This window comes from Dryobates pubescens, chromosome 29 (assembly GCF_014839835.1).
Source record: "Dryobates pubescens isolate bDryPub1 chromosome 29, bDryPub1.pri, whole genome shotgun sequence".
Taxonomy (NCBI): Eukaryota; Metazoa; Chordata; class Aves; order Piciformes; family Picidae; genus Dryobates; species Dryobates pubescens.
In genome coordinates, this window is record NC_071640.1 from 9,493,004 (window position 1) to 9,506,987 (window position 13,984).

General features: G+C 46.3%; 1 protein-coding gene across 1 annotated transcript in view; it reads right to left on the reverse strand.

Moving 5' to 3' along the window:
• Positions 1-13,984, reverse strand: part of PAPPA (pappalysin 1) — a 205,919-nt gene that overhangs the window by 59,919 nt on the left and 132,016 nt on the right. Inside the window, exons 11-12 of the mRNA XM_009907093.2 lie at positions 2,523-2,636; positions 1,978-2,113 (exon numbers count right to left, since the gene is read on the reverse strand). Coding sequence (XP_009905395.2) covers positions 1,978-2,113; positions 2,523-2,636 — 250 coding nt within the window. The remainder of the gene's footprint in view (positions 1-1,977; positions 2,114-2,522; positions 2,637-13,984) is intronic.

Here is a 13,984-nt window from a genome sequence, read left to right on the forward strand (position 1 = left end):
GGAGAACAGGAGCTGAACAGATCAAGTTGATTTAACTAACCTGCTTTCATTACTGAAAACCACTCAACAAACCACAGGTGTCTATGGCAGGGGACTCAGAGCTGTCTCCACACTTGCCCCTGTTTCTATAGCTTTGTGTCCATCTATTCAGTGCTCAGTTTTCCTTGCAAAGTGCCCAGTGGCTGAACAGTGGAGTCTACAATGGCTCTGAACTAAGGGCTCTGAGGTGTTTGCCATCCCAACCTCTCCATCTCCTACTGAGACTCAGAGAAGCTTCTCATTATTTCCTGGGAGTCCACACAGTAAAAACTTGCTCTGATCAAGTTGTGAGTGAACTGCACTTCCGGGCAGACTGCATTTTGCTCATGGGAATGTCTTTAGCACACTGAGGACTGACCAGGCTTTAAATTATTGCTGCTTCCTTTTGGATGAACTTCTAGTTTGCCACCAAGCACTGCTTAAGGCTGGGTGACCACCTGCAATCAATCCTGCCCAAGTTTGCATCTCAGCTGCAGTTTCTACCTTGCCATGGTGACAATTCACAGACATCACATAGAATATCCAGGAACAGGACTCAGTGCTGCACCCAGAACTCAGACAGACCAGTGACTGAGAGCATTGCCTGAGTGACAAGTGCTGAGCAGCCTGCTTACACCTCTCCTCTGCTCCAGGCCAGCCTCTTCTGCAAAGCTCAGAGAAGCTTTTCCATGATGAAGGCAGCACTGTGAAGATCTCCAGGCATCAGTCTGAGCCATGCCAAACTCATGTTGCAACTTCATCACACATTTCAAAACCTAACTCTCAGTTTCCTCTTTGCTCCTCTTTCTTGTTCTCTTTCTCTCCCAGTCTGTCTGTCTCTGCAAAGTGTCACATTAAGTATTTGTTGGCATGCTTTGTGTCTCCATGATTTATTTCTCAGGGGGAAAGAGCCATAGCCACTGTTTTGTGAAAGGAGAACATGACTAATCCAGGGGCTCTGGCAAACTGGGAGCAATCCTGACTCAACCTGCACAGATTGATTTGTTCTTGGATAACCGACACCACACACTCCTCCTTTTCCTCCTCACCCCACCAAACTATGTGTTACCTTGGACAGTCATCCAACACCTGTCACTTGTGTGTCCCCTTCTCCTTCTCATCACTAGTAAGAAGTTTATTTGAGTTTCTGCTTGTCAAAATTGCAAAGATATGACAAAACAGAAAGCTGGGGGAAGGAGATTATGTTTCCTTAAAACCTGCTCTCAAGATGGCTTGGCCAGCTTTCTTCCCTGCTGGAAAAAAGGGCAGAGGACAGCTGGAGTGGGAAGCTAGGGTGAGCTCCTTGGTCCTGGAGCTTAATGCAGCCAGAATCAATCCACCAGACACAACACTCCCAGGCACAGGAACCTGTGGCCAAGGTACAGGCAAGAACAGTCTACCCTGGTACTTCAGCACAGCTAGAAGGGCCACAGCCTCTGTCACACATATCTGCTTGAGGCCATGCAAGCAGCCCACAAGGGCCCTGGTGTTAGACCTTCATCAAACCTGAAATAATCTGCAAGAAAAATTTTAGCCATTAAATAACCATGGAAACCTCCCTGCAAGCAGGACTAGAGAGTCACCCAACTACACCTGGAGAAGCAGAACGATTTGCTTCACCAGCCAGTGCAGGTCCCTCTTCTCTGCTACCATCTCTATCACTGTAAATGTCTCTCCAGGAAGGTTCTGGGCATGAGGCACTGAAATAGTGTCTATTTTAGTGACTAAAGAGGAGCTAATCACTCCTGAACACATACTGAAAAGGTATGGAGAGGTGACTGTGTAAAATGATGCACTGTTTTCAGCAAACTAGTGTAACTCAGGTATTGGAGCATTGAGCCAGCACTGTTTTTTGTCTGATCCTGGAAAAACTAAGCAGGAGTACTGGTCAGTTTGTGAATGGGGTACCAACAGACTAAGCAAGCAGTAAAGAGGGAGTTTACTAAAATACAGTCTTACCAAGATCATGGCTTTGCTCTTTGGTGTCAAACAGCTGCACACCGATGGTCTCCTGCTTCTGGTCCAGGTAATAGGTCCCATCAGTGACCAAGTGAACCAGGACTGCTGCAGCTACCATGGGCTGGGAAAAATAAGCCTGGGAAAACAAAACCCCCCAAAAAAACCTGAGGCGGAGAACTGTAGTAGGCTTTAAAAAAACCCAGAAGTCACTCCAGGACTTTTAAAATAACAATTCCCATCCCAGGTCACACAGAAGTCTTCTATTCCAATCTCTCCTACATAAACTAGATAAACTTGAGTCAAGCAGCCCTGCAGCTGGAGGCTGTAACCTCTCAGAAATTCAATAGCCTTGTCACAGGAGGGGACTTCACCACTGCTTCTCTAGACAGTGCTCAGAGGCTTTGTTTTGCTATTCTGCACTAAACATACTTCAAAGAGAGGAAAAGCTTGGCCCAGGGAGGGCTGTCCCATGATATTTTTTTCTCTTTGGAGAAAGTGTGTCCAGGCAGAAGAGGAGTTTTCTGAATGACACGTGCGCTGCCTACCTTCAGCCAGAACACAGTCTGTGTCATGTGGGAGTACTGGAAGTTGGCCGTGCAGGGGTACCAGGCGTGCTGCGAGACGCCGTCGTTCAGGTCAATCACCTTAGTTCGACACATCTGCAGCAGAAAAAAGAAGCACCAAAACAGATGTGGGTGACAGTAAGAAAGGGTTATGACTGTTTAAAGTGTGTCTGTGGGGGGAAGTCCACGTGTTCTGCTAGAATAAAAAAGCAGAAAATAGTGACAGTTCCAAATACCACCAGACTAGTCAAAAGTTAAGTTTCCAGGTCTTCCACCTCAGTAGTAGAAACTGAAATATGAAAATGAGCTAAAGACTCCCAGCAGCTGGATGGCAGCCAGTGTTTCCTCTTTATTTGGTACAAAGTCTTTGACAGCATTCAGAACAACTTTGCTCCCACCCAAAGAGACTTCGACTCTTCCCACTGGATTCAAAGTGACAATCAGTCTGAATGAACCAACTCACAGCACAGACAGCCTGCAGATGCTCTCCACAGTGCTCAAGCAATGTCCTATTTAAACCTGCATGATACTGTAACCCCAGGGAAGCTACAGATGGCCATGGAAACAACTTGGAAGCAAGTCTAGCCAGGATAGGACTGTCTCTACAACCCAATTTGAGCAAAATAGTTTCTTGTTTTGTTAACTAGTTTCTGTAAGTGGCATCACCTTCTTCCTACACCTGCAGCACTCTCCATGGCAGGCAGCAATGGGATTGTGAGTGAACTCCTCTTTTCAATAAAGGATGAGCAAATGAATCCCATGGATGAAAAGCTCAGAGAAGAAAATGTCTGAGTGTAAGTTTCAGAGAGCCTTGCAGCACCATCAGTGAATGAGATGGGAAAATAAAGCTGCAAGAAACTATAGGATTTATCCTGATGCCACACCACTCAGTGAGGCTACTTCAATGAGAGGTCAAGAGGAAATGGCCTCAAGTTGCACCAGGGTCAGTTTAGGTTGGGTATCAGGATAAATTTCTTTACTGAAAAAGTAGTCAGGCATCGGAACAGGGAGGTGGTGGAGTCGCTGTCCCTGAAGCTGTTCAAAAAGCAGCTTCATGTAGACATGGAACTTCAGCACATGGTTTAGTATGCATGGAGGTGTTGGGTTGACAATTGGACTTGATGATCTTAGAGGTCTTTTCCAACCTTAATGATTCTGTGTTTCAAAACAGAAACATGCATAATCACAGCTTTCATTCCCCCAGCAAACATGAGAAAGGAAATGCCCACATACTACAACTATGCTAGAAGGATGCTTCCAGCTGAGGCTCTCAGAGCATCTGAAGAGTACCTGTTAAGAGTCACAACAGTCTGGTGAACTCAGTGACTGTCATTACCAGAGGCATGGGAATAGAGGGACTTCCTTGTGGTCACAAAGTACAGTGGCAATGGAGCTACAAATGTAATCCAAGAGGCCAAGCCATCTCCAGCTGTTGTGCTAGCCACAGGAGAGCCCAGGACTGACCACACAGACCACCTGTGCTAGGTGCTAACTGGAGCCATGGGGACAGTGTTAGATTTCTTTCTGAGATCAGAGCTTGAACTGAGCCGTCAGGTGGTGTCAGTAAAGCTGTTCCCATAAGCAATTTCCATGATTATTAGAACCAAAAAAAATGAAACAAGAGAATGAACAGAGATGTTTTTAGCCATTCAAAATTCTATGCCCTGCATGGAACTGTCCTCTTGGTCTCAGCAGGCAAAGTCTGGGCAGTGCAAAGTGAGCCTGGGATGCCTGGGAACAAGAAACCAGATTGGCTAGAAGTGAGGTAATCACCTCTCTAATCAGGGTCCCTCAAGATCCAGCACAGAGGAATCTATGGGCAAAACATAAATCAGCTTTAATGGGCTGGAAGAAGATTTTTAGTTTATTTATTTTTTAAAACAACTGGGACCAAGCTTCATTGAGGCTAGCCAGTGGATTGTGTTACATTTTACAGCAGAGCAAGGCTTTACATAAACTATCTTTGGCATCTGAAATCCAGGCCAGCAATTCGACATGTACCATTTCGCAATGCTCCCTTCTTGCATTTTCAGCAGCCTGTCTCTTGTCGGGAGCATGGTTTTTATTTTAATACCTCTCCAGCTAGGGAATTTATCTTACCCACATCTGCAATTTACATGGTCAGAGAGCTCTTTGACATGAACAAAGGTCTCATTACTTTTATATGATTTTGTTCTTATTCTTATGCCGCCTCCTGCTTCACCCGCTCCAAAAAGGTGGTTAAAAGAAACAACAGTCCTGACGTTTGGTGCATTTTAAGTGCCACTTAATGGATGAATGAAAACTGTATTAAGAAATCACCCAGACCCTCACCAAAAGTTTGAATCAAACCCAAAATAAACCCTGGCTGAGGTGGGTTGGAAATCTCTGATAACTTTCAGATGCCTGGTTTGATTTGTGTGCCTGTGTGAACTCTTGCACTTTCTGCTTCTGCCTGAGAATATGAGCAAAAAATGGGAATGCTTCATAAAGAACCTGTGTTTGAGACATGTGCAGCTGAGGTGTGCAGGATCACTAGGCTGCTTGGGTTTGAATAGGTTAGATAAGTTTCCTCCTGCTGAGGCTTCTCATATAAGTGTTTCAAAGTGGTCCTAGGGTAAAAAGTTCTTTTAGGAGAAGAGTATAATTGAGAAGTGTGGGAAAAGTCCAACAGAGATGACATTACACTAGCTGCTGTCCACTAAACCTAGCTAATGGCGTAATAGTTCTTGAAGATTTGGTACCAAGGAACCGACTGGACAAACAGTCCTATCACCAACAGGCTCCACCACCTCAGTAGCCTCCAAAGCATGTGGTGAATGCATCCCCTTTTCAGTTCTACCCAGTTAGTGAGTGTCACACCACTACTGCCAAGTCTGAGAGGGAAAGGCTTTCATGTCTCTGCTTTTAAAGTGTGCCTAGAAGACGGCAGCAGCATGAAGGCTCTCGTTACTGCAGTGCCACCACTTCTCAGCTACAAGTTCCCATGGCCTGGAAGACAGAGCACGGCCTCTCCTCACAGTTACAGATTCATAGACTCACATTTCTGAGAAACTCGTTTCTAACATCTTCCAGTTTGTTACAGTGATGCAAACCAGCAGCTAAAGCACCTGACAGCTGTGGAGGGAAGGAAGGATAGATGTACTTTCCGTTCAGGGTGTTACCAAGCTCTGCAGTGTTTGCCTTCAAGAATGACAGCGTCACTCAGGACTCACAACTTTGCTCACTGGGTCTCGTCCAGGTTCTCAGACCCACACAGCAACTGGGATCCACAGGAGCTTGGTATCTGCTCCGAAGTATTTGGGGACTATTTGTGTCTACTTACTGGAAGTCCATGTCATACCCCTCCCTAGGAAGCTGCTTTCAATTAGAAGAGTTGATGTCTCTTCCTCACGGAGGTTCTAATCCAGCTCTTCTCCCACCCACACATTTTGTACACAAACATCAAGAGACAGAACGAACAAGGCCAGAGAGCACTGTGGGATCTTCCCACAAGAGGGAATGCCTGGAGGATTCCCTTTGACTGATTTATACAACCTCTTGTCAATCACAGGGACAACATGTTCTTCAAACCGCCTCTCCTCTTTTCCTTCTCTTACTCAAGGGGACCGAGGAATGTGTCAGGAGAAAAAGAAAAGTGATATATCAGGAGCACTTAGCTCATTGCCACATCTAAAATGCATTTACTATTGCAATCAGCCCCATCTCCTCAGAGCATTTTCCTTCAAAGTAATATGGGAAAATTTACTGAAAAGCAAATTTTGGAAGGCACCCCTGTGAATGATTCCCAGCCATCCCATGACTTCAGGCAACATTAAGTTGTGTTGATGGGCTCCTGTTGTAAATAAAGTAGAGGTTAAGGATCACTGGTCCCATGGACTAGGCATGGGACTAGGTCTTGACCTGCCTGTGCCCAGTGCATGGTCCCATTACAGCCTTGTGGGCAGCACTTGGCTTCTCCTCGTCTGTAAGATGAGGATAACACTTCCCCACATCACATGGATATCTTGAGGATAAAAGCCATTGGTCACATAAAGGTGCTCAGACATTACGGGGAGAAGGGACAAAGAAGCCCATCCACATGTGAAGGAGGCACTTCCCCAGAGGACTGGTTTAATGCAACCAGACACCATCCCACTCTGTCCTTCCCATCGAGCGAGCACAGCCAGACACCACAGGCTCTGCATACGCTGGTGGTTCTCGTCTCTCACACTGTAACATCAAAATAGCTCATAAAGCAGGCAGGCAGAGCTGCTATTTAAACTAGGATGCTGCCCTGCTCAGCTCTGGCACAGGGCTGACGCCGCGGTTGGAGGGGACATGCCTGTCTGCATGCCCAGGGGCGGCTGGAAGCTGAGCAAACCTCCAGCGTGCAGACTTTGCCTGCTCCCCAAATCCCATCTGTTGTCCCACGGCAGGGCTTCCTCCAGCCCAAGTCTTCCAGCTAAGTATGGCTGTGAAGGGCCATCGTGAGCACTTGGCCATGGGGCAGCAGGGAGCAACCTCTTTCTGAGGGAGAAAGGGTGAAAGTGATTGTCCTGTCCCAGAGGTGATGCTGCTGCCTTTCCCTCCCTCCTTCCTACTGGGGACTGAGCTCCTGCCACTTGCACATCGAGCAGGCAGTGCTGTGAGCTTCTGGGCAGTACCGTGTCCCGTTTGCAACTCAGCAACCACAGAACAAGCAGGAACAAGATCTGCGGGCGAAACCCTCAGAACCATCTCTTTGTGGAGCACACAACATCCTGAGTGAGGCTGTACAAGCACAGGGAAACGCTCATGGACTGATATGAAACCTGGAGAGGCACAAGCAGGACACGCTCCGTTGTTTGAAGATCCAGCTAAAGAGCATAATTCACCCACAGTAATGAAACCTCATTAATCTACAACTCTTAGCCGACTGCTCTGCAGAATGTTATTTATATTTAACTCAACACACACCACAGAATCCCAGCCACGACATAAGCAACATTTTAACACATCCCTTACAGATGAAACCTTTCTCTCTCCATTGCCAAACCTGGGGGCTGGCAGGCACCCAGACCTTTTATTCTTAGAGATGTTATTGTTCTCGCAGACCTAAGGTTAATCTTACCCAAGGATGAGGAACTACGGTGCAGTTGCTAAACACCAGAAAGGCTCCTGCTTCTTTATTGCCCAATATTCCAAGGCAGGTTGACTGCCACATGGACACCACCCAGTTTGCTGACTGCAGCACAGACCTCCAATCTGTTCTGAAAGCTGTTGCACTGTTCTTCTCATTTAGGCTGGGAATTGGGTTGGAGTCACAGCAAAAAAATGAAATTGCCCACATTAGTGAGCACACAACCATTAAAAAGGCCACCATTTGGGTTCCAACAAACATGTCAAAAATCAGCCAATTTCTGTGACCATATGAGGAGAGGCTGAGGGAGCTGGGGTTGCTTAGCCTGGAGAAGAGGAGGCTCAGGGGAGACCTTCTTGCTGTCTACAACTACCTGAAGGGAGGTTGTAGACAGGTGGGGGTTGGTCTCTTCTCCCAGGCACCCAGCACCAGAACAAGAGGACACAGTCTCAAGTTGCACCAGGGGAGGTTCAGGCTGGATGTTAGGAAGAAATTCTTCATAGAGAGAGTGATTGCCCATTGGAATGTGCTGCCCAGGGAGGTAGTGGAATTGCTGTCACTGGAGGTGTTTAGGAAGAGATTTGATGGGGTGCTTGATGCCATGGGTTAGCTGATTAGATGGTGTTGGATGATGGGTTGGACACAATGATCTCAGAGGTCTTTTCCAACCTCTTTTATTCTCTTCTCCTCTTCTCTTCTCTTCTCTTCTCTTCTCTTCTCTTCTCTTCTCTTCTCTTCTCTTCTCTTCTCTTCTCTTCTCTTCTCTTCTCTTCTCTTCTCTTCTCTTCTCTTCTCTTTTCTCTTCTCTTCTCTTCTCTTCTCTTCTCTTCTCTTCTCTTCTCTTCTCTTCTCTTCTCTTCTCTTCTCTTCTCTTCTCTTCTCTTCTCTTCTCTTCTCTTCTCTTCTCTTCTCTTCTCTTCTCTTCTCTTCTCTTCTCTTCTCTTCTCTTCTCTTCTCTTCTCTTCTCTTCTCTTCATTTCAAACCTCAGGAACCCACAGAGCTCAAATGCAAACTGCATTTGCACTCAGGCTGATGTCAACGGCCATCAGAAATTTTGTTCTCTGTTTTCTTCTAGGTTCTGATCAGAAATTCTTTAGGACTACCCTGTTTATGAGCATGCTAGATTTGTCCCATCAGAAGATTTGAGCCAACAGTTGTTTGCCCAGTTATGAAAGTCTGCATTGAGTCATTTCAGGTTGGCCTCTAAGACTCTGGGAGAGCATTCGAAGTTACTTTTCCCCATGTGTTAAATTTTCATGTGCACTAAAAAATGACTTCAAAATACAGTTGTAAAAATAAAATGGAAAAAAAATAATCCAGCCCCATATCTAAGACACAGCAGCACAAGTTATAAGTATAAGGTAAGAATTTGTGTCATCCCTCTTTCAAAGCCTTCTTACCTACTAGTCTGCTGCTGCTTCCACAGCAGCATCTTTCCCTTGATGCTCATGAACTGCAGCTTCTGCTCCAAACCTCACCTTGTTCTTTGTGATTGATAACACAGCTCTGCTAAGCTGCATGATATTTGTGTGCTTGTGCCTGTTTTCTTTGGGGTACTTAAAGGCTTGATGGCAAAAGATGAAAAACCACAGCATGTCCTGCTCTGGGACAAAGGTATGCAGGCAGGTGAGCAGCAGAAAAGCTTTATCAACCGGAAGCTGATAAAACTCCTGGTGTAACACACTGAAGCTATATTACTCGCAGATTCAGCTGTCTCTGAAGTAAGAGGAAACCTCATCTATCAATTTTACTTGCATAATGAAGAACAGCATTTGGCTGTGGGATTGGGAAGCAGATTACATCTCCTGCAGGTCAAAAGAAAGCCCCTTCACCCGGTGCTACGTCCAGTCTCAGTACAGCCACTTTCCCATGGAACCAGAAGCAGCTAATGGTGTCTGGACCTTGCAGACTTGGTGTTCAATTAGCACATTACTGCAGCTTTCTTAGCACAGAGCCCCAGTTTCCAGCTGAAAGTTTGGCTGGATTTTGCAGCAATTGGAACGTGACCTTTACGTGTCTGAAAGCACTGCAGCTGATGTGACACTGTATCAATAGTTCATTTGCAGTGTGACATGATGATAAATCCCTCTGCTTCACAATCAAAATATAGTGCTGGTTTCCAAAGGGAAATCTCTTTGGGTAGAGTTCTGGATGTGACACAGGGCTGGGATTCAGAAACGAGTGGGGGATGCGAGGGCTATTTTGTTTTGCCATAGAAGTTGGTTTGGTTTCTGGAAAGCGAATCAGAGCTGCAGGGATTTCCATCAGATGATGGCCCAGATTGCATGTGCATTCAGTGTGTGTTATTAACTTTAGCTTTCTAATAAAAAAATAAAAAAGGGCACTTATTTCACTTCCAAAGAGTCTGCATGAACAATATCTTCCAATTTCTAAGCCATGCAGACCTGCATTCTTTGAGCTTTCCTTTGAATTTCTGTTATCTCCAGATTCAAAGCAAACTTCATTTAAAACCAGGGAGTTCAAATCAAAATCACAGAAAGCCATAAACTTCACACGGTATACCTGAAAAAAACCCCAGTAAATCACTTCTGCCTGGCCCTATCCCAAACCCACAATGGCTTTGACATCCAGCCAGGTGTAAGCAAAAATATCTCGGATGCTAGCTGGACCTGTGGAAAAAAAAACAACGTGGAGTTTTGATTTTACAACAAAACCCTAACCAGATGATTTTTGCATGGTTCAAAGGATCACCCTAAAGACATCAGCTGAGCCAGGGCCAGAAACTAGGGAAAAAAAAAAAAAAAGAAGCAAAAACCATGCAAATGGGACTTAATAATCAGCTCAAATTTACACAAGCCCACAAGTAAACACCAGCAGAGCTCATGAGTGTGATTTGTACTTGTCCCAGCTCCTTCTCCCATTCAGCAGTGCACACTGAAGGATGCAAAAACAAGAGACAGCTCCGGGAGCACAGCAACAAAAGACGCTCTCGGATGAGGCACATACAAATGGAACTGAGCAATTTGCCATGTGCTCCTGTTTATTCCCACCAGATGCTTGCTGCTTCTTCAACACAGCAGCAGGACATTAAGACATAAAGATGCTGCTCTCCAGCAACAGCATCTTCCACCCCAGCACTGCCTGGATCTCACCTAGGAGGTATAATTCTTTGAATTAGCCCTGAAGTGCATTCTGCTGTTGTGTTCAAATTCACAAATGCATCTAGCAGCAGAAAGAGCAGCAGTACGCAGCCTGCCAGCCAGCACCAAGAAACGGTGGCCAGACAAGACCTTGTATCTTGTACCTTCAGTTTTCCAAACATCTGCTTCATCAAAGTGAAAAGACACTTTCAACCCGCAGCAAAAGCTCCTGTCTACAATTTCTACACTGCTGCTCACCAAAGTGTGAAGACATTATAGACTGGTAAGTGCTTTTGCAGACAGTATATCCATCCACTGGAGAGCGAGGTTAAACAAATACAGTAGCCAGAACATTATTGTTGGCTACATGCTCTGGTTCCCAAACTGCCTGTCTCTAACTTGAACCAGCAAGGTCCACTACAGCAGAGCTTGCACATAACTGTGGGCCAAGGCTGGCCATGGGGTGCTGCAGCAAAGCAAAACAATCCTGTCCAGAAGGTTCAGCCACTAATGAGCAGAGCAAAGGTGCTTTTGTTATTTTGATTTTGGTGTTTTGTTTGATTTTGGTTTTGGTTGGCTTTGGTTGGCTTTTGGCTGGAGCATTTCATTTGGGAGCAGCTGAAATGTGCATCACACTTCAGGATGGTCTTACACATATTCTTATGATGATATTCATGGATCCAACTCACTGGATTCAGTGTTGCTGGTTGGCACTCCTGGGAGGCAAAGCAACTGTATCATCCCCTCCTTCCTTCCCAAAGCTGGTCCTATAAATTTGCTTGGGTGAAGAATGCACACAGCTAGTTAGAGAAAGCCCCAAAGCAACAACAACAAATCCCTAAAGAACTTCAGCCTGGTGAGGAGTTCTCCATCAGGAGAGCCTGCTGGCTGAGGTGGGCAGAGATGCTTAGAAGCACTTGGGCAACATTTCTAATAGGAAGAGAGATGAAGAGGACAGAAAAATTAAATCACACATTTTTCAGCTATAAAGGAGGAAAAAAACCCACAATGCTTTGTTTTCCAGCATGGTAGGATTAGATCCTAAATATCCCAGTACCTAATCTCATCTCCTCTGGACTGCCCCAAGTGCAGAGGGAGCACAGGAGCAGCTTCCAGAAGATGTGAGCTGATGCAGGTGCTACCATGAGCACTGAAGATCATTCCCTAAGCTTCTCTCATGGCTGAAGCAAACAGCCCTGCAGTGGTTAATGTCAGTCCTGGCCACATGATCACATTAAGGAAAGGTCAAAAGAGTGATTTTTCATTTAGAAACATCTGTGTGTTTAAAGAACAAAACTTTCTCATGTGCAGAAAACCAGAGTTAAAGTCATGCTTTGCAGCTTTGTTTGGGGTTAGGGACCATGTAAACACACTGTGTAAACGACACACAACCCTCCCCACCAGCTTTACCATATGCACAGATCACTGGGGGTGCAAATCTCCCACTCCCTGGCTCCTTTTTTGTCTCCACACTACTCAGCTCCCCACACCATACTCCCAGCCAGCCACCCAGTTGTTGTCCTTCCCTATAGGAAGACGTACACACGCCTCTAATCCTAAGGGTATAAGTCTGCTCTGGGCTGTCAACAGGCCTTAATTGGATACATCCAGAGAGATGATACATTGGGAAGAGGCCCTGAATTTAATAGCGAGAGGGAAGGCTGCGGTGAGGCTCCTGGGGAGTGCGGCAGGGGGGACTGGAGCACAGCTACCACGTGCTGTCCTGGGGAGCTGACTTTGGTTGCACCTCAGCAGGCAAAGCCTTTCTTTTTCCCATCCAACTCAGCAGCCCCACCCCAGTGTGTACTTGTGGAGCCAACCCTGTGGTGTGTTTTCCTTAGTACCTGAAGGCATGACTTGTGGTGTGCAAATCAGAAGATTCCTCCTCTCTTCACTGGGCCTTTGCCATTGAAACTGTAGAGTAATAAAATCACCACCATGCCAACACATTCCTCTGAAGGAGTTGGACCATCAAGGGAGAGTCTATAGAGCAGCAGCCACTTGCTTTCTCCAGACTGTGCACATCTCCAACCAAGAAAAAGTTGGTTTGCAGGTGTCTGGGGAAGCCCATTGCTTCCGTGGGAGATGATAAGGGACTAGAACATCTGTCTTATGAGGAAGGGCTGAGAGACCTGGGGCTGTTCAGCTGGAGAACCATAGAATCATAGAATGGCTTAGGCTGGAAAGGACCTTAGAGACCATCTACTCTAACCTCCTTGCCAGGAGCAGGAACCTCTCACAACTAGACTTGGCTGCTCAAGGTCTCATCCAGCCTGGACTTGAACAACCACCAGGGAGGAAGCATCCACAGCCTCCCTGGGCAGCCTGTTGCAGAGTCTCACCACCGTCATACTGAAGAACTTGTTCCTAAGATCCAGTCTAACCTTACTTTCCTTCAGCTTAAAATCATTTCCCCTTGTCCTGTCTCTAGACACACTTATGAAAAGTCCCTCTGAAGCCTTCCTGCAGGATCCCTTCAGGTATTGGAGGGCTGAGAAGGCATCTGATCAACATTTACAAATACCTTAAGAGTGGGTGTTAGGAAGATGGGGCCAGTCTCTTTTCACTGGTGCCCAGTGGTAAGGCAAGGGGCAACAGATACAAATTAGCACCCAGGAAGTTTCACCTCAAACTGAGGGGAAACTTTGATGGTGCTGGAGCTCTGAAGCAGGCTGCCCAGAGAGGTTGTGGAGTCTCCTTCTCTGGAGACTTTGAAAACCCATCTGGATGTGTTCCTGTGTGGCCTGCCCTAGGTGACTTCGGTTTAGCAGGACGGTTGGACTAGATGATCTCCAGAGGTCCCTTCCAACCCTCATCATTCTGCGACTGCCTGTAACCTCAGAACAGCCTTGGCTGATCTCATAATCTTCAAACTCTTACAAAGCCAAAGGCCACTTGGAGCGCCTCATCCTTGATGTCATAAGCTAATAGGGGAGCTTGCAGAAACTCCCAGCTGCCTGCAAAAGAAGTCAGTGGGGGGACTAAAGTATGAGCCTTGTCCTCTTTGCTGGCTAAAGAAACTCAGGGCTCCTTCAGCCACACTGCCTCCCAGCAGCAGGCTCTGGGAGGATGAACTGGGAGTGCAGGGTATGGAAGAACTCATCTCTGCCAAGACTCAGCCTCTCTCACCAGGAACAACCATTGGGAAACAGTTAAACTCCCACACAGTGAGATTTTCCTTTGCCAGAAGGTAAGGGTCAGTGCAAGCACAGCACAGTGCCCCAGGAACAGATCTGCTCCGCTAGATGAGCAGAGTTAACAG